The 20178-nt window shown below is 34.1% G+C and overlaps 3 protein-coding genes and 1 pseudogene across 3 annotated transcripts; all 4 read left to right on the forward strand.

The window, feature by feature from the left end:
• The first annotated feature begins 3205 nt into the window (after nt 1-3205).
• On the forward strand, nt 3206-4970 carry LOC108212320 (tetrahydroberberine oxidase). The gene has a single exon (XM_017384053.2). It carries the CDS (start codon nt 3252-3254, stop codon nt 4860-4862), a length of 1611 nt encoding a protein of 536 aa, XP_017239542.1. The 5' UTR covers nt 3206-3251; the 3' UTR covers nt 4863-4970.
• A 3114-nt stretch (nt 4971-8084) lies between these two features.
• Nucleotides 8085-9844, forward strand: LOC108194301 (berberine bridge enzyme-like 24). Its single transcript, XM_017361253.2, has one exon. It carries the CDS (start codon nt 8113-8115, stop codon nt 9697-9699), a length of 1587 nt encoding a protein of 528 aa, XP_017216742.1. The 5' UTR covers nt 8085-8112; the 3' UTR covers nt 9700-9844.
• Nucleotides 9845-11689: 1845 nt separating this feature from the next.
• LOC108197853 (probable aspartic proteinase GIP2) lies at nt 11690-13097 on the forward strand. Its single transcript, XM_017365577.2, has one exon. The coding sequence runs from the start codon at nt 11749-11751 to the stop codon at nt 13012-13014; it is 1266 nt and encodes a 421-aa protein (XP_017221066.1). The 5' UTR covers nt 11690-11748; the 3' UTR covers nt 13015-13097.
• A 2661-nt stretch (nt 13098-15758) lies between these two features.
• Nucleotides 15759-17460, forward strand: LOC108199297 (tyrosine decarboxylase 4-like; annotated as a pseudogene).
• The last annotated feature ends 2718 nt before the right edge of the window (nt 17461-20178 follow it).

A 20178-nucleotide genomic window follows, 5' to 3' on the forward strand; every position in this document is an offset into this window, starting at 1 on the left:
TAATTACAAGTACAAACTTATAAATTATGTATATGTTAAATAGTTGCAAGTAAAAGGTGACGTATAAATGAAACAACAACGCTGATCACCCAGTTCTAGAAGGAGTAAATTGTAAAATATTAGTTTATATGTATAAAAATGAAGTTTCCACGGCTCAGTGTTTAATTTACAGATGAAGCCTTTATACAGGCCCCTGCAAATCGCCATACATCAACATATATACAGCTGCAATTATTCAGAGTGGAATATACGGTTGTGAATAATTATTTGTAAGATAAGTCGAACATAAATAAATATTGTACAATTGGAATAAAATCTTTATGAAACGACATACTGTTGCGATAAATTATTTATAAAATATGTACTCGAACATAAATCTTATACAAGATATAGAAAAATCTTTGTGAATTAATAATTTCTGAACTGCTAAATTTTATTAATTTATCTATTTTATTGATTAACCAAAACATGTAATAGTGCTACTATATGTCAAAATAAAAAATTATTAATTAACCACGAAATTACTGTATGTGTAAAACTGGAGTTACTTTCCAGTTTATAAATGATTAGACTTACATTTCATAGGCATCTCTGATCTCCGTAGACTTTAACCAAGACTTTGAAGCAGTCTAAATACGGAGACTTTCGTTCTTTCTAGTGAAGATGTATAATAACAACAGCCAAAATGTGCACAACTTATTTTTATTCGTTTTACACCTTTAGCTTCAAACGTTTTATGACAAAAAGACAATATCTATGAATGCATCTAGTTAAACTTCTTGTTGTCAAAAAGAAAATGACCAAACATGTTTGGTCTAAACAGCCAAGTTAGCGTGTTATCTCACATCGAAAGATCAACTAATTAAGCTCCTATTTCAACGTGGATGATTAGTTTCTTATTTCACCACGAGACACATGCACATTACAATATTACTACGATATATCTCGCAAAATCTATACGTAACGTGTATAGCAGCTATATATACATTGAAGCAACTATCATTCCATCTCATTCAAAAACTAATAAACAATACCAACGAACAATCCTAATATTTAATATTCCCAGCAAATAAAAAATGGTCAAGACTTATGTTATAAAACGGACCGATTTCTTTTTTGTTGATCATAGTTGGTCTCGTGTAATAAACATCATTTAGGATAATATAAATGCCGACTTCTTCAGTGTTTTTTTCCTGAAGAACATGCTGTGTTATTCGACTTCGTTTTTCTGGGGCAGCTTCCATAGAATGATAGAAGGATATGTTGAACTTGGGTCTGTTTCTTATTCGGCCACAATACCTATAGATATTAGATAATAGAAAAGAAAACTAGTGTAACAATAATTCTATGCTAATTCAGTAATCATAATAATCAAACAACTCTCCATATTAATTATTGATTATTCATTAATTTAATTGTTAAAACAGAAATAATATCATAATAAGTATATCATTCCGTAAATAAAAAAGATATCATAAAAATAATTAATAATTAATTAACACCGTAGTCCATAAAACTGCGTTTATCATTCTATAATATGAAGTAGTGCTAGATAATTCAGACTTGATCTCAATTATTTTTTTTAAAAAAAAGATATGATGGATAAATTAAAATTTTTAATTTATATACATATTACTAAAATTAGTATTAGTATAAATAAAATTAATCCAAAATCAGTTAGATAGAAAATTTTGAATATAATATTATGCAAAAGGTCAAAACATCCCCTCTTTCAAACCGCGTATATCCTTCACTTATTCTCATCATTTCTTACCATTAGCATTTTATCTTTAAGGAATTTACACCCTTCCTCTTCTCTTACAACACAATCATTTGTTCGGTAGCGTGCTATCATGAATTCATGATGGCTATGGTATTTCTAAAGTCTCGAACCAAGTAGACTTTTACTACCGAAGTCTATTAGAAAAATATAATTTATATTATAATATAAATCTTTTTTGGAATAGATAAAATAAAAAGGTAACATACATGTAAATGTGAGGCGAAAACAATCAAATTTGCAGTAGATGCGCGATTGTAGACCGAGTTCGTCAACCGCGTAACGAAATGATCAAACAATACAAACCGTTGACTCTAAATTTAATCCTTCATGCTTCAACTTGCTTGTCGTAGAGTTCATTAGTATGATTGCTCCTCTAATTCACGTAAATTTCACCAACGAGATATTACAGCTAATTTTTCGTAAAATCTCAAATAAATATTTGTATATCTAGAGCATATACCTTTTTTAAACCTGCTCTGCATCACATGTGGTATATAAAAATTTGACCCATAAAATTAATTACATTACTAGTTTCTCAGCAAATTCTAACATAGTAAACTAATAATTTTATTTGCTATATGTAGATATTTATATAATATAAATATTATTTATGGGTCAAAAATTACCGGAAACAAATTTTATTATAAATAACTCTGTCCAAAAACATACACACATCTCTAATCTAATAAAATATAAAAAACCTCACTTTCAATTTAACATTAATATATTAGTACTTTTATTATTTGATGATTTTGTTAATTTTATAAAAGATAGATTAATTAAAATTAGAATATAATTAACACAACGATTAATTATAAATTAAAATTTCAAAATACATAAAATTTCAACAATTTATCAATAGTTACAGAAAAATCAAAGATAAATATTGCTCAATTTGAACTTCGAAATGCACTAATTAAGCATTTGTGAGAAAAATATATTAATTATAAGAATTAGTATTTTAATGTAATATTTTAATACTTTTAATTTATTTTTATGTACCGTTTTAACTTTTTCGAATTATTTTGTAATACTTTATCTTTTTCTAGTCGTCAATTATATTATTATAATTAATGATGAAATTAGTTAATCATTTTTTAAAATATTTAAAATCAAAGTATCTGAATAGTATAAAGATGAATGGATTTGGATCACATTGTTGGAATAAGATTTGAATCCACGTCATTTGAATTCTAAAGGTTGGAGTTGGCCAAACTTAATTATAAACACTCCTAATCTAAGCTCCCACGATTTGACGACTTCTACGCAGCCATTATTATGAAACGAAATGGTCATGAGAATGCAATTACACGACATCCAACTTCATACTTCAATAAAACAAATAATATCTTCAGTCTTTACCACGAAAGCTAGTCGCCATTCATCAACGCTCGGGACTCTATAAATACTTAGCTTAGTATCAATCATTTCATATCAAAAACATTTTCATCCACAACGATATAAAGTTATGGCAACTTCTTCAATACTTTGTTCTTTTATTCTTCTTATTGTTTTCTCATCCTTTTCTTTGCAAACTTCTGCATCCTTTTCTCGGCAAACTTCTGGTGATAGCGCTCAACGTTTCGTTCAATGTTTAACCAGATATGCCAAGAACTCGGAATCTATTACTCAAGTTGTTTTCACCCCAGCCAATGCCTCATACAATCCTATTTTGCAGCTTAACTTGCAAAACCTTCGGTTCAATACTTCCGGGACGCGTAAACCTCTAGCCATTGTTACACCAGTTGAGGACACTCAAGTCCAAGCGGTGATTTACTGTGCTAGAAAAAATAGCATGAACGTTCGGACTCGTGGCGGAGGCCACGATTTCGAAGGTGTTTCGTATACAGCTGATGTGCCGTTTGTGTTACTTGATATGATTAATTATAATAGAGTTAATATAGACTTGAAAACAAGCACTGCATGGGTTCAGTCTGGTATTAGCCTTGGGGAATTTTACTATAAAATTTCTCAAACAAGTGATGTTCTGGCGTTCCCGGCTGGTTTAGTGTCGACGGTTGGACTTACCGGCCTTCTTGGTGGTGGAGGATATGGTATGATGAAGAGAAAGTACGCTCTTGCTGCTGATAATACACTGGATGCACGTATTGTGGATTACAATGGGAAAATTCTCGACAGAAAATCTATGGGAGAAGATCTGTTTTGGGCTATTAGAGGTGGTGATCCTGCTAGTTTTTGCGTTATTCTCGAGTTGAAATTGCAGTTGGTTCCTGTCCCCAAATTAGTGACCTATTTTGCAGTCCAAAGAACTCTGGAACAAAATGGATCAGCGCTATTCCAAAAATGGCAATCCACAGCAGTCAATGTGTTTCCAAGAGATCTTGATGTTAGAGTCGTGGTGGATACTATTACAAGCAATTCAAGTGCCCGCGAAGATAAGAAAACAGTTAGATTCATCTTCCAGTCATTGTATCTTGGTAAAATTGACACCTTACTTCCGATTATGAAAGAATATTTCCCTGAGCTGGGCTTGGTGAGAGAGGATTGTGTCGAAACCAGTTGGATCAAAACGGCGCCCATGTTTTCATTTTTTCCGGTAGGAACTGATCCAAAAATATTACTCAACAAAACGGCCCCTACAAGAAATCCTGTCAAGATAAAGTCGAGTTTCACGACGCAACCAATTTCTTTGGAAGGACTCAATGGTATATGGGACTTGTGGCTCAAGCAACCAGTACAAACCACGCTCATTCAATACACTCCATTCGGTGGGAAAATGAACGAGTTTGCAGAGTCTGCACTTCCATTTCCCCATCGTCCTGGTGTGTTGTACATGATCAACATCGCCGTGACTCTGAACCAAAATGCGGAAGCAACTTTACAGTGGATTAATGATCTGTTTAAATACTATACTCCATATGTGACCAAGAACCCTAGAACTTCATATGTGAATTACAGGGATGCTGATCTCGGAACAGGAAGCAAGACATATCAAGAGGCAAGCATATGGGGGAGGAAGTATTACAAGAATAATTTTGATAGGTTAGTGAAGATTAAGTCTGTAGTTGACCCTCAAAATTTCTTCAACCACAAGCAAAGCATTCCTCTACTCATGTGATACAAACAAACTAGTATCCGTGGTTAGTTAATTTCTTGAGAAAATGTGTCATGGTTATTTGGCTGTGTAAATGTTTGTTCAAAGTGAAATAAATCATATCTTTTCCAATGATTGTGAAGTAAGAATGTCTCAGTTAATAGGCCCATTAATATATTAAAATTTTAAGGACTTTTTTGATTATATAATAAATAATAAATATATAAGTAAAATATTATTTAGTAACTATATTTCGATAAGTAAGAATTATATATTTACATTAATTTAATAATTTGGCTTTGTCTTACATCTATTCAAAGTTAACTTTTAATGCTTCTTTCTTAAGGATAAGTAATTTATCACTAAAAAGTCATAACACCATTTATAAAAATATTTTTCTTAAAATATTTTTCCATCACCAAATTTACTACCACACATTATATGTTATATTAACTAGTTTTTCTTAAAATATTTCAGAACTAAAAAATAGTAAATTATATAAATAAGAGATGGTAACATGATTTTTAAACCTGGAAGAGGTCAGAAATCCGAAGATTCCTAAATTGATGCCACGCACGTACATGCTTTTAAAAACTTATACTCCCTCCGTTCTTAAATATCTGCCTTTTGACTTTTTGACACGCATCTTAAAGTGTTTTGACTATAGAGTTAAAAATATTATTTTCGAATTTTTTTTCTGAATAAAAATATTATATCAACAATTTTATTCACAAAATGAAATACTTGAAAATAACATTTCTACCTATGTAGTCAAAGCACCTTAAAATGTGTGCCGAAAAGTCAAAAGGCAGATATTTAAGAACGGAGGGAGTATCTCCTAAGAGAGGGAATCAAATCCGGAGAGATGCTCATAAAAGTTAGAAAAATGTTCACGTTCTAGGCATTTAATGAATCCAACTAAAAGGGTTGCAATGAAGGAGCTGGTGTGAGCCGATCTTAAAGTCCTCTTCAATTACCAGATACATGGTCTATGAACAGCATTCTAAAGATTAAACACTTCTACTCCTAATTATTATTAAGTCGTCTGATCAGTTGGCATATTGAAATGGTCTTTGGGTAGACAGCTTTATAGTCTCTGTCCTATAATCAAACACACATATGTGCAAATGTATATGCTCCTTTGATCTCCATCTTTCTGACAAATTAATCCCTGGTAATTTATCAACTCTAGCCAGCTCAAAGGGATACCCATTGTGTTCTATATATAGAGCATTGCTGAGAACTTGATTTTCAATTTTTTAACCTACTGAAATCTGGTGTTCCGCCACTGCTTGTGTACACACAAGCTAGCTAGGAAAACTGTAATTTATTTTATAAAATAAACTTTCTTTGAATAGTTAAAATGAACTTAATCAGCGAAACACTTCCGAGTTGAAGATAAAAATAAATGATAAAGCATACATGTAAATGTGAGTTGACACAACTAACGGGGGTGTATTCGATTGGGATTTTAATGCATTGTTTTTAGTCTATGGATTTTAATGAATTGTACGGGATTTTGATTTTGTGCGGATTCTTGATGAAATGTCGCAGAGTTGATAGGATTTAGGTACAATGCTTCAAAATCCCATTGAATTTGATGGGATTTCAAAAAACTTAAAATACACTGAAGAATGACACAAAATCCATCATTTTATGAAATGAAAAAAAATCCATCAGCATTTGAATACCATCAGATTTTAATGGATTTTAAACAATCCCAATTGAATACCATCGGTTTTTAAAGCATAATTTAAAATCCCAATTGAATACCACCAGATTTTGTAGCATAATTTAAAATCCCAATTGAATACCTCAAGATTTTAATGGATTTCAAACAATCCCAATCGAATATCCTCGGATTTGATGAATGCAAAAAAATACTTTAAAATCTCAATCCAATACACTCCTCTAAATTTGCAGTAGAGGCGCGATTGCAGACCGAGTTGGTCAGCCGCGTAACGAAATGATCAAACAATACAAACCGTTGACTCTAAATCCAATCCTTCATGCCTCAACTTGCTTATCGTAGAGTTCATTGTTATGTTTGTTCTGTCTGATTCACGTAAATTTCTCCCACGATATATTCCAGCTAATATTCGGTATATATAACCTCAAATAAATATTTATATATCTAGAACATATACTTTTTTTAAGCCTGCTCTGGATCACGTGTGCTATATTAAAATGTGACCCATCAAATTATCTACATTACCATTTTCTCTGGAATAATAGTTTATTTGTTACTCCCTCCGTCCCGGTCATTTCCATACTGTTTTCTTCTTGGGATGTTCCATCATTTCTATATATTCTTAAAATAGCAACTTTTAATAATGTAAAACACTATTACACCAACTACTTTCTTCCACTATATTCTTTTTATAATAATATAAACACTATTACACCCAATACTTTCCTCCACTATCACAAATCTATAATTAAATACAAATGTATCCCACCATTTTACCCATTTTCATCTAATTTTACTCAGTTTTCACAATTTTTCTTGGTCTCCGTGTCTACGTCAAATGTATATAACCTATTGGGACGGAAGGAGTATATCATATATGTAGATATATGATATAGATATAGATATTATTCATAGGTCAAAAACTACCGGAAACTGATTTATTTTAAATAACTTTGACCAAAATATACATACATCTAATCTAATAAAATAAAATATAAAACCTCACTTTCAATTTAAAGGAGCTCATTTGTTGGATGGTTACGTGACTTATGATTTAACGTTACTTGTATGATAAACTGCTAGTTTAAAATGTTTGATTAGCTAATTTTGACTTGAGTTATTAAATATATAATGATAATAATAATAAAAATGATTTATGGGCAACTTGAGTATTACGAATAATTTTTATCAAAAAAATTTAAAAAAAAATTAAGTCGCTAAAAATATTATCTCAAACTAAATTCTGACTATAAGTCAGTTTCTGACTTATTTAATTTTAAGCTGGCTTTTAATTTATTAAAAAATAAATATTTTTTAATTTAAAATTAAAAACAGTTTAAAGCCAGGACAAACGTTCTAAGCTCTCACGATTTGACGACTTCTGCTCAGCAATTAATATGATACGAAATGGTCGTGAGAATGCAATTACACGATATCCAACTTCATACTTCAATAAAGAAATTAATTTTTTCAGTCTTTACCACGAAAGCGAGTCGTCATTCATCAACGCTCGAGACTCTATAAATAGTTAGCTTCGTATCAATCATTTCATATCAAAAGCATATTCATCTCTAACATACAGATATGGCAACTTCTTCAATACTTTGTTCTTTTATTCTTCTTATTCTTTTCTCATCCTTTTCTTTGCAAACTTCTGCTGATAGCACTCAACGTTTCATTCAATGTTTAACCAAATATGCCAAGAACTCAGAATCTATTAGTCAAGTTGTTTTCACCCCAGCCAATGCCTCATACAATCCTATTTTGCAGCTCAACTTGCAAAACCTTCGATTCAATACTTCCGGAACCCGTAAACCTCTAGCCATTGTTACACCAATTGAGGAAACTCAAATCCAAACGGTGATTTACTGCGCTAGAAAAAATAGCATGAACGTTCGGACTCGTGGTGGAGGCCACGATTTCGAAGGTGTTTCGTATACAGCTGAAGTGCCGTTTGTGTTACTTGATATGATTAATTTTAACAGAGTTAACATAGACTTGAAAACGAGCACTGCATGGGTTCAGTCTGGTATTAGCCTTGGGGAATTTTACTATAGAATTTCGCAAAAAAGTGATGTTCTTGCGTTCCCCGCGGGGTTATTGTCAAGTGTTGGACTTACTGGCCTTCTTGGGGGTGGAGGATACGGTATGCTGAAGCGAAAATATGCTCTGTCTGCTGATAATACATTGGATGCACGTATTGTGGATTACAATGGGAAAATTCTTGACAGGAAATCCATGGGAGAAGATTTGTTTTGGGCCATTAGAGGTGGTGATCCTGCTAGTTTCTGTGTTGTTCTCGAGTTGAAATTACAGTTGGTTCCTGTCCCGAAATCAGTGACCTATTTCGCGGTCCAAAGAACTCTGGAACAAAATGGATCAGCGCTATTTCAAAAATGGCAAGCCACAGCTGCCAATGTGTTTCCAAGAGATTTGGATGTTAGAGTTGTAGTTGATACTATTACAAGCAACTCAAGTCCCCGCCAAGATAAGAAAACCGTCAGATTCGTCTTCCAATGCTTGTATCTTGGTAAAATCGACACCTTACTTCCAATCATGCAAAAATATTTCCCGGAGTTAGGCTTGGTGAGAGACGATTGTACCGAAACCAGTTGGATCAAAACGGCTCCAATGTTTTCAGGCTTTCCCGTAGGGACTGATCCAACAATTTTACTCAACAAAACAGCCATTCCAAGAAATAGTGTCAAGATAAAGTCGAGTTTCACAACACAACCAATTTCGTTGGAAGGACTTAATGGGATATGGGACTTGTGGCTCAAGCAACCAGTACAAACCACGCTCATTCAGTATACGCCATTCGGTGGGATAATGAACGAGTTTGCAGAGTCTGCACTTCCATTTCCCCATCGTCCTGGTGTCTTGTACATGATAAACATGGCCGTGACTCTGGCTCAAAATGAGGAAGCAACTCTACAGTGGATTAATGATTTATTTAAATACTATGCTCCATACGTGACCAAGAACCCTAGAACTTCATACGTGAATTACAGGGATGCTGATCTCGGGATAGGAAGCAGGACATTTCAACAGGCAAGCATATGGGGGAAGAAGTATTACAAGAATAATTTTGATAGGTTAGTGAAGATTAAGTCTGTAGTTGACCCTCTCAATTTCTTCAACCACAAGCAGAGCATTCCTCTCCTCATGTGATAGAAACAAACTAATATCCGTGGTCATTAATTTCTTGAGAAAGTGTCATGCCAGTCGTGGTCATTAATTTCTTGAGAAAGTGTCATGCCAGTTTTTTGGTTGTGTAAATGTTTGTTCAAAGTGAAATAAATCATATTTTTTACTATGATTGTGAAGCAAGGGTGTGTATTTAGTAACAACATTTTGATAAATTAAGAATTATATATCTATATTAATTTAATAATTTGGCTTTGTCTTACATTTTTTCAAAGTTTACTTTGAGACTTGAGTGCTTCTTTTCGAAAGATAAGTAAAAGCACTGAAAAGTCATAACATCATTTGTAATAATATTTTATATTAAATATCCAATTAATAAAAGATATCCAATTAGAGTTTCCATCATCAAATTTACTAGCATTACACATTATATGTTATATTAACTAGTTTTTGTTAAAATATTTCAGAACTAAAAAGTAATAAATATAAATCAAAGATAACATTTTAAACCTGAAAGAGGTCAGAAATCACAAGATTCCTAAATTGATGCCACGCACGTCCATGCTTTTTAAAACTTATTTCTCCAAATAATGAGAATCAAATCCGGAGAAAAATAATGAGAATCAAACTTATTTCTCTAAAGGTTTGTCTAGTGTGTGCCCATGGGCACATGCTAAGCGCGGAATTTGATAAGTTTGGGAGGTTTTGATTGGTGTGGTTTTTGTATTTGCAGGGAATCCACCATTATTAATATATGAGAGCTGATCAAAATCTTCCAAACTTATAAAATTCCGCACTTAGCATATGCACATGAGCACACACCAGATAACCGTTCTCTAAATTGATTCCTAAATGCTCATAAAAGTTACAAAAATGTTGACGTTCTAGCTAGGCTTTAATGACCCCAACTAAAAGTGGGGTTGCAATGAAGGAGCTGGTGTGAGCCGATCTTAAAGTCCTCTTCAATTACCAGATACATGGTCTATGAACAGCATTCTAAAGATTAAACACTTTTACAGTTTTACTCCTAATTATTATCAAGTCGTCGTCTGAGCTGGCATATTGAAATGGTCTTTGGGGAGACGGGTTTATAGTCTCGGTCCTATAATCTCTGGCGGAGACAATTGTCCAAACTTTTAAAATTTTATATTTTGTGACAAAGCAATTGTATATGCTCCTATTTTTGTAGAGTAACAATCAAACACACGTATATGCAAATTTATATGCTCCTTTGATCTCCATCTTTCTGACAAAACCCTGGTTAATCGACTCTATCTGGCCCAAAAAGGTAACCGATTGTGATCTATATGACTATATATAGCTTGCTGCCAACTTGATTTTCAATTTTAACCTATTAAAATCTTGTTTGTTGTTTGTGTTGGAATAAAATATGATCTTGACAAGCCATTTTTCTAATAACTCGAGGCTTCGGAACTTGAAACTTCGACAAATATGATCATTTAAGATGTTTAAATATATTTTGGTTCCATTTTTGTACTGAAATTCAACCGAATTCAACATTTATATTTTAAGCAGCAATGAAATTTAATTTATCTGTTTTCATGCATGTTCATAAGGACAACCACAGGTCCACAGCATTTGAATCATGAGATCTAGCTAAACCCAATAAACCAAACTGGATATATATTCATGCAGGTCCAAAAAACACACACGATGTTTGGATCATGGGCCCTGAACCGCCCATAAACTAAACAACTAAACTGGGTATAAGATCTTACTGTTGATTTTCGTCTCAAATCAAAGAACAAACTTAATATTTTTGTGTTCATTTATTGTGTTTGTGCAGAAAATTGCTGGGTCCAACTACACTTCTACTTTTCGAAAAGACAACAGCAGTACACTCTTAAAGTATCAATATCACCATGCCCATTTAAAACTTCATCCACTACAACTGCATTAAAGCCAAGCCACAACATTGGCTCACCAATTCTCCCCCCTCTCATTCAATCAAGCCAACTACTTAAATACTTGTTCACTTTTACCCCTTTCACTATTCATACAAGCCACATTACATTTCTCACTACTCTTTCAAGCTCTTTCTTCTTTGTAACCATGGCCTCTAATAGCACTCCAACATATATATACTTTCTCCTCATCTCCTCTCTTGCCCTCCCTCTCATTTCTTCACCTATCAAAACCCTAGTCCTCCCCATTGCAAAACACTCCTCAACTTCACAATACCTAACAACTCTTTACCAAAGAACTCCTTTAGTACCCATCAACCTTGTCATCAATCTTGGAGGACCCTTTCTGTGGGTCAGTTGTGACAACTCAAGATACAATTCCTCGTCGTATCGATCCGCTCAATGCAAATCCCCCCTATGTTCACTCACACACAAGTTTCTCAACATCCAACCACAATGTAGCAACAACACTTGCATGATCACAGCTGAAAATGTCATCACAAGCAAAATCTCATCCGGGAGTCTGAGCATCGACGTCTTAAGCCTCCGCGCCACCAATGGCCTTAACCCCACAAATTTAACATCAATTCCTAGGTTCGTCTTCTGGTGTGCACCGGAGTTTCTATTACAAGGTCTTCCTAGTGGATCCACAGGAATACTCGGCCTTGGCCACAGCCAATTATCCTTACCAACACAGCTCGCAAATCAGTACAATTTTACCGAAAAATTCGCCATTTGCTTATCTCCATCAACTAACTCTAACGGTGTTATATTCATAGGAGAGGAGCCTTATGTATTCTTCCCCGGCATTGACATTTCCAAAATACTTATCTACACTCCTCTGGCTATAACATCAAAAAATGCCCGTGAATTTTCAGATCCCCACGAATATTGGATTAATGTTCGATACATAAGAATAAACGGGAGACACGTCCCCTTAAACTCATCTTACACAAAAATTAAAACGAAGTTTAGTACCATTAATCCCTACACTATCTTAGAAACTTCTGTATACAATTCGGTAACAAACTATTTTATCCGCGAGGCTATTGCTGCAAATAATACATTAGTGGACGAGGTCGCGCCGTTTCGAGTTTGTTTCAGCACGGCAGAGGAGACGGGAAGTTTAACAAGACCAGGGATGCCATTTGTGGATCTGATGTTGCAGAGTGAAATTGTGTTTTGGAGGATTTTCGAGCCAAATTTAATGGTGCCGGTGAACAACAATACTGCATGCTTAGGGTTTTTGGATGGTGGGATTAACCAAAAGTATGGGATCATTGTTGGGGGTTATCAGCTGGAAGATAATTTTGTAGAATTTGATATGGTGAAATCGAGGTTAGGATTTACTTCTTCATTGTTGCTGAGGGAGACTAGTTGTGACAGTTTTAACTTCACGAATAATAGTGGTTGATAGTAGTTAATTAAGCAGATACTACTATTCGAGCTGTAATAAAACGTTTTTAACTGATAGTTGACAGATGTATCAAAGGTTCGGTCACGCATTTTAAAGTTTATCAATCATATAATTACATTATTTATTTTTAAAATTTTGTTTTTGTCAATAAAAATTTATATATGAAATTTCCGTTTACAAGAGAAATATTAAGAAAATAAATTTCGGAACCACACAGTCAATGCACCTTAACTTACATGCCCAAAGTCAACTAACTCATCTAATTTGGGATGGAGGGAATATTAGTAATATAATTTTAGCGGCCTAATTAATTGCCTAGTTTTTCAGTACTCTATTATGAAAAAAACACATATATACCAGTAAAAAAATTATATAAATATTATTGCTTTGGAGATCACATAATTTATTAAAAATTATAAGTATATTATTTCACAAAACATATTCTACGAAAATCATTAGAAAACTTATTTAAGCCTCTGACACGAATCATGTAAAACCAAAATTAGACATGAATTGAATTAGATCCATCCAAACACATGCTAAAATTTATTATAACAAAAAATAGATCATAGTACAAAAAAATCGATCCGAAACCAATCCAATTATCCGAATTTTTCATTATAGTTAGGTCCTCCCTTAAAGATTTTAGTTTGTAGACAAAAGAAAGTAAGGTCATAAAAGCAGACTGATATTACATGTTTTCATTCTTCGATCACTGCAGGTAAGTTTGAATCACATTTTTAGTCTTTTTGTGTGGTCAATATATATTTTCTAATTTTTGAGTTGACAATGTTTTACCGAACATCTTAACGGTGAATTGTGCACTGCAGACCATCGAATCGAAGTATGGTAGTACGGAGTTATTTACTACTTCACATCATATAGTCTGTATCTGAAATTAGCTGAGGACTCTTATTTATATCCACAAATTGAGGGAGGTTTACATGTACCTAATGAATTAACGAACGGTCACGGCTACGTCTGGTATGCTTTGCAAACAAAAATTTGTACCAAATTAAGTAAAGTTTCGTGTTATGAACTTTTTATTTTTTTTCCCGCCTTTATAAAAACATTGTAAAATCACTTAACTCTTGACTTCTTTGTTGCAAGAACATGATGCTTAAGGCTTACAATCTAGATCAACCAATGGCTAGCTATATATCGGGGGAGAACATGAGTTGGCTCATCTCAGTTTTAAAAAAATTAAAACCGGAGTCATATGTATATTCGGTTTTTAAAAAATTGACTAGAATCGAATTAATGATTCCGTTTAGATCGCAAACAATTCCACGTACGATCAAGCCGCTTAGAAAGATGTAGTACTACACTTTAGGCATAATAGATGCAGGTCGAGGTCCCTAACATAAGTTTGTCGGGAACCTGTTATTTAGTTTATAAATTTTTGAATATCCGGCAGTCAGGATTGTAACAAAATTTTAATACATACTCGTACAACAGTTTTTAAGCGTTCAACGTATATTATAATCCTAACCACTGGATAGGGCATTCGGTCGGTTCGGTCCGGTTCACTGGGTACTGGATATTGATCCAACCGCCAAGAACCCGTAGGCTTCGTAATTAGTCCTAACATACGGAAGCCAGGGACCTCGACCATAGATGTAGTCAGACTTTGTAATCAATTTTGAACTCATATTTGTAAAATTCTCACTTCAGCAAAACATCAATTGATTCAAATATGATTCCTTTTCAAATGTGGTTCCTTAATTTTATACTCCCTCCGTCCCCTCCAATTCTTATCGTTTGAAATTGACTGTTCGGCACGCATTTTAAAACTCATATAAAATATAGTTATATAACTTATATTTTATAATTTTTTTTTTCTGTATAAAAATTTAAACATTAGATTTTTATTCAGAAAAAGAAAATTTTAAAAATAATGTATGGAGCTATATTTTATATAAGCCTTAAAATGCGTGCCGAACCCTCCATTCTAAACGATAAGAATTGGAGGTAGGGGTGTACACGGGTTGGTGAAACCGACCAACCCGATCCAAACCGATCATATTTCGGCCGATCCAATCCGAAATTTTTTAACCCGATTAATAATTGGATTGAAATAGTATTAACCCGATTTAATTGGGTTGGACATGGGTTTCGGGTTTTATAAACCGATCCAACCCAACCCGATTGAAAAATATGAGAACATATTGAATTTATCCATCTCATCACATATTAGCCTAATCCAATTAGTTTTATTGTATTTGTGTGCCCTAAATTTAATATATTCATTTTTGTTTGCTATTTAAATATATATGAGAATAAATTTATGAGTGAGAATATGAGATTAAATTTATGAATATATTTGTTTATTATTTGTCACTACTTATTTTTTTAACTAAATTCAATTTTATGTCTTTGACAAGATTGTTAAAGTAATTTTTAGTGTAAAAAATTTGATGTTGAAGACCTATTTGACACTGATGATTATAACCAAACCAATCCGAACCGATCCAAACCGAAGTACTACAAATTGGTTTGGGTTACAAATTTATACGGTTCGGGTTGGGTTGAAATTTTGAAAACCCGATTTAATGGGGTCGGGTCGATAAATTCCGCTAACCCGCCCAACCCGAACCGTGTACACCCCTAATTGGAGGGGACGGAGGGAGTAACAGGTTTAGGGAAAAAAAAAATACATGGTGCCGCTGGTTACTGGTATATATATATATGCTAATATTTCAGAGGGCAATATCTTTATGTAAAAGCCAAACTCAGAAACACTAAACTTCGGTAGTGATTTCGGTTCAGTTTTATAGAATTTGATTTTTACCGGTTCCGGATCGTTATTGCTGTTTAATTGGTCGGTTTTTTGCTTAGCCATACTATAAATACCTGAAGAATTCTTCATACCTCAGTAAGCTTTCACCCTGCATTACTTTGAAATCATAATTCCTCAGTTCTCAATCTCAAGAATTATCTTCCCATTTCCCAATGAATACATTTGATACTGAAGATTTTAGAAAGCAAGCCCACCTAATTATCGATTTTCTTGCGGATTACTATCAAAACATCGAAAAATTTCCCGTCAGAAGCCAGGTTTCACCCGGTTATCTTGGCGAAATTTTGCCAGATTCGGCTCCACACGACCCTGAACCGATAGAGAAAATTCTTGAAGATGTACGAAGTAATATAATCCCTGGCATCACGCATTGGCAAAGTCCTAACTTCTTTGCTTATTTCCCCTCTTGTGGTAGTACAGCTGGTTTTCTTGGTGAAATGCTTGCTAACGGTTTTAATGTCGTCGGCTTTAATTGGATATCTTCACCAGCTGCAACCGAGCTCGAAACCATTGTCATGGATTGGCTTGGAAAAATGCTGCAACTCCCCGAAGCCTTTCTTTTTTCGGGTGGTGGCGGTGGCGTTTTGCAAGGGACTACTTGTGAAGCTATGCTGTGTACACTTGTGGCGGCCAGAGACAGAACATTAAGGGAACAGGGGATGGAGAATTTCGATAAGTTGGTTGTTTATTGCTCAGATCAAACTCATTCTGCTTTGTTAAAGGCTGCCAAAATTTCTGGATAAAACCCAAGAATTTTCGGTCAATTAAAACAAGTAAATCGTCGAATTTTCAGCTTTGTCCTGTGCAACTAGAACTGGAAATTCTGTCTGATGTCCAAAATGGGCTAATTCCTCTGTTTTTGTGTGTTACCATCGGGACGACTCCATCGACTGCAGTTGATCCATTGGCGACGCTCTCAGAGGTGGCGAAAAAGTACAAATTATGGGTTCATGTTGATGCTGCATATGCTGGAAGTGCCTGTATTTGCCCCGAGTTTCGACACTTTCTTGATGGCTTAGAAAATGTAAATTCATTTAGTATGAATGCACATAAGTGGTTCTTAACAACTCTGGATTGTTGTTGTCTTTGGGTCAATGACCCGAGTGCTCTTATAAAATCTCTCTCGACTTACCCCGAGTTCTTGAGGAATCATGCTAGCGAATCCAACAAGGTGGTGGACTATAAAGACTGGCAGATAATGCTGAGCAGGCGATTTCGAGCACTGAAATTATGGTTTGTTTTGAGAAGCTATGGAGTTGAGAAGCTAAGGGAGTTTATAAGGGTTCATGTGGAAATGGCCAAGTATTTTGAAGGGCTGGTGGCAATGGACCAAAGATTTGAAGTTGTGGTGCCTAGACTTTTTGCTATGGTCTGTTTTCGAGTGGTTTGTTGTGGTGAAAATGATGTGAATGAGATCAACGAGAAGTTGTTGGAGTCGGTTAATCAGTCTGGTCGAATCTACGTGAGTCACGCGGTGTTGGACGGGGTTTATGTAATCCGTTTTGCCATAGGAGCAACCTTAACAGATTATAGTCATGTGAGTGCAGCTTGGGAGGTGGTACAGGAGCATGCAGATGCCTTGCTAGCTTGATGGTTGGTATTCACGTTGTTACATTTAAAGGCTACTTGTTCTTTGTTATCGACAGCCGGAGATAGAATAATTTTACTGTTTTTCTATAGTGTGGTCATGTGCACACAATAAAAACTAACTCGTATGAGTTTGTTGCATTTTTATTGGTCATCTAATAAGGATGACCCCTGCATTTACACAGTCTTCCAATTAAAAACACCAAACTCATCAATAATACTCCTACCATCTCATATTATATGTCTTGTTTTGACTAATGAATAGTTAAATTGATTAGATTTTAACCATAAATTATATATATTATCTGAATTCAAAAGATTAAAAAACTTACTTTATTAGAAAATATATCTAATTTCCTTCAAAATCCATTTTTCAGATTTTTAAAATAATTAATAATTTTTTTTAATTAATGGTTGAAATTTGGTCAAATTGACCTTGTACTAGTCAAAAGAGGACACATAATAGAGCATGTGTCTATGGACACCCATCTACTAGATACTGTTTGGGGTTGCTGTTGCAGAGCAACAACAGTTTTTTGCTAAAAAACAGGTGAAAAACTGTTTGGTAAATCTACAAGCAGCTATTCTGAACAGCAGTTTTTAGCTGGAAAGCTGCTTTTTGTCCTCCCATGCTTTTGGAAAAAGCTGCTTTCTGCTTTTGCAGGAATCTGTTACAAATTTCATTATCAAACCTCACCACAAAAAATATTTTATTATATTAAAATTTAAAATAAGCAATATCAAAAACATTACCAAACAATTATCTGATTTCTACAACAGCATTTTTTCTGATCACACAACAATTTTTAACAGCACTCCCAAACATGACCCTAAAACCCATAATCTTAATATGCATGTATCGGAATGACCTCCTTTATCAGCGTTAATTAAAACATCGACTCACCTCTATTATATCATTTAATGTTTAGCACTGCTCTTAAATAAGATGAAATTACACACCTAGAGGGGGGGTGAATAGGTGTTATGGCTAATATACCCGATTTTTATAAGTTACCGAATAATTAATCTGTCAAAGACAGCCTGCTGTTAATTTTCAGAGTAAACAGTTAGCCTGCTAATAAGATAAATGCAATGCAGATATTGTAAAGCAGTATGCTAGCAACACCAAGAATTTTAGCCAGGTTCGACCCCTATCCCTAATGGTCTACGTCCTGGTCCCCTACCAACTGGTAAGAGATTATATTATTAATCAAGAAATGTCAACGATTACAAGATTCAATAATATAACTCCCTTTCTCCCTTGTTCCTGTTATCAGCCTGCTGAAACCCCTGAACCACGAACCAAAAGCCTAACAAGACCTATACTTCCCAAGTATACTCTTTTAGCTAACTAGTTCCCTTGTTCCCTTGTTTCACAAGCTGGATACACAGCAACAAAACATTACACCTTGAACAATACAATGAATAAGTGTAATACAACCGAAACTATGAACTCTCGATATAGATATATATGCAAATATAAGTACTAGAGCTCAACAAAAGATTTAGCAATGTAAAGAGTTGTATTTCAGAAAGCTTGGTGTGTTCTCCTTGTTATGAAAACCGAAACCACACTCAAGTTTATATACATCATACCAACGGTCATAATCCAACAAATTTCCCAACGATCTTGGTAACAACCTCACGTTTAAATTTGAATTGAATGATGAACGTTTGAATGAAGTAAAATTACTGAGTAAAAGATAAACCACTTTTGAAATCATCTCAGTAAAGAAATTTAAACTAAAACCCGTTTGAAACAAAATAGGAGTTTGTTAAAGATAAGATCAATTTGAAAATAAAATCTCCTATCTGTTAGAAAAACATTTTTGAATGAAACTCTTTATAAAACTGAGCTCTAATATTTATATCAGATATATATAAATATTAGAATCCTTACAAAGTCATTTCCTATTAAATCTCCATGAAAATAGACTTTGATCTTTATCCGATTGATTCTCTGTTCACGCTGTTAGCCTGCTGATAGCTTGTAAATATCCCTGTAAGCTTGCTGACAGCTATAATCATGCTAACATCCTGAAATACTGTTAGTCCGCATAAACAACCTTTGATAGCATGCTAACACATATCAGTTTCATGTTATTAGCTTGCTGTTAGTGTCATCATCAAAACCTTGAGAGTATCAATCTCCCCCTTTTTGATGATTACACTATATTAGGAAAAGTAATAAACTCCCCCTAAATATAGCAATCTAATATCATTAAACTTTCACAATTATCACAGAGAATATAATCTAGCAAATATCTAATTCACAGATATGCATGCAATATTACAGATATTTAACTAACACAGAAACAATTAATCAAAGCAACTTGCATAGATAATTAAAAATAATCCTAACCAGGATAAACCACCTGGTATCCAAAATATTATCCAATCAAAAACAACTTAAACAACTTAACTCAGGATAAACCACCTGAGATCACCAAATTCAAACCAAACAACTTAGTCTTAAAGCAAATTAAACTTAGGGCCAATAATGTACTTAAGCAGATTAAACAAACTTAAGTAAAGTATTATTAATTTCCTAATTTCCTCCCCCTTAATCATTAAAAAGGTGAGAAAATCAAGTTCCAGGCTTGTCCTGATCATCCTTCTCCAGTCCAAACTTCTTGGCAAGTTCTGCCGCAACCGCGTTCCTAGCCAGCATCTCTTCCCCTGCAGCAGCATACTTGGAGTCTGTGCCAGCAGCCTCCTTTAAAGCTTCCAGACATGTTCTCGGCTGTGGGCTATCAGTAACATCATCCTCTGAA

This window comes from Daucus carota, chromosome 1 (assembly GCF_001625215.2).
Source record: "Daucus carota subsp. sativus chromosome 1, DH1 v3.0, whole genome shotgun sequence".
Taxonomy (NCBI): domain Eukaryota; kingdom Viridiplantae; phylum Streptophyta; class Magnoliopsida; order Apiales; family Apiaceae; genus Daucus; species Daucus carota.

Coding starts and splice junctions, on each gene's coding strand:
- LOC108212320 (XM_017384053.2), top strand. CDS start 3,252: ATGGCAACTTCTTCAATACTTTGTTCTTTTATTCTTCTTATTGTTTTC.
- LOC108194301 (XM_017361253.2), top strand. CDS start 8,113: ATGGCAACTTCTTCAATACTTTGTTCTTTTATTCTTCTTATTCTTTTC.
- LOC108197853 (XM_017365577.2), top strand. CDS start 11,749: ATGGCCTCTAATAGCACTCCAACATATATATACTTTCTCCTCATCTCC.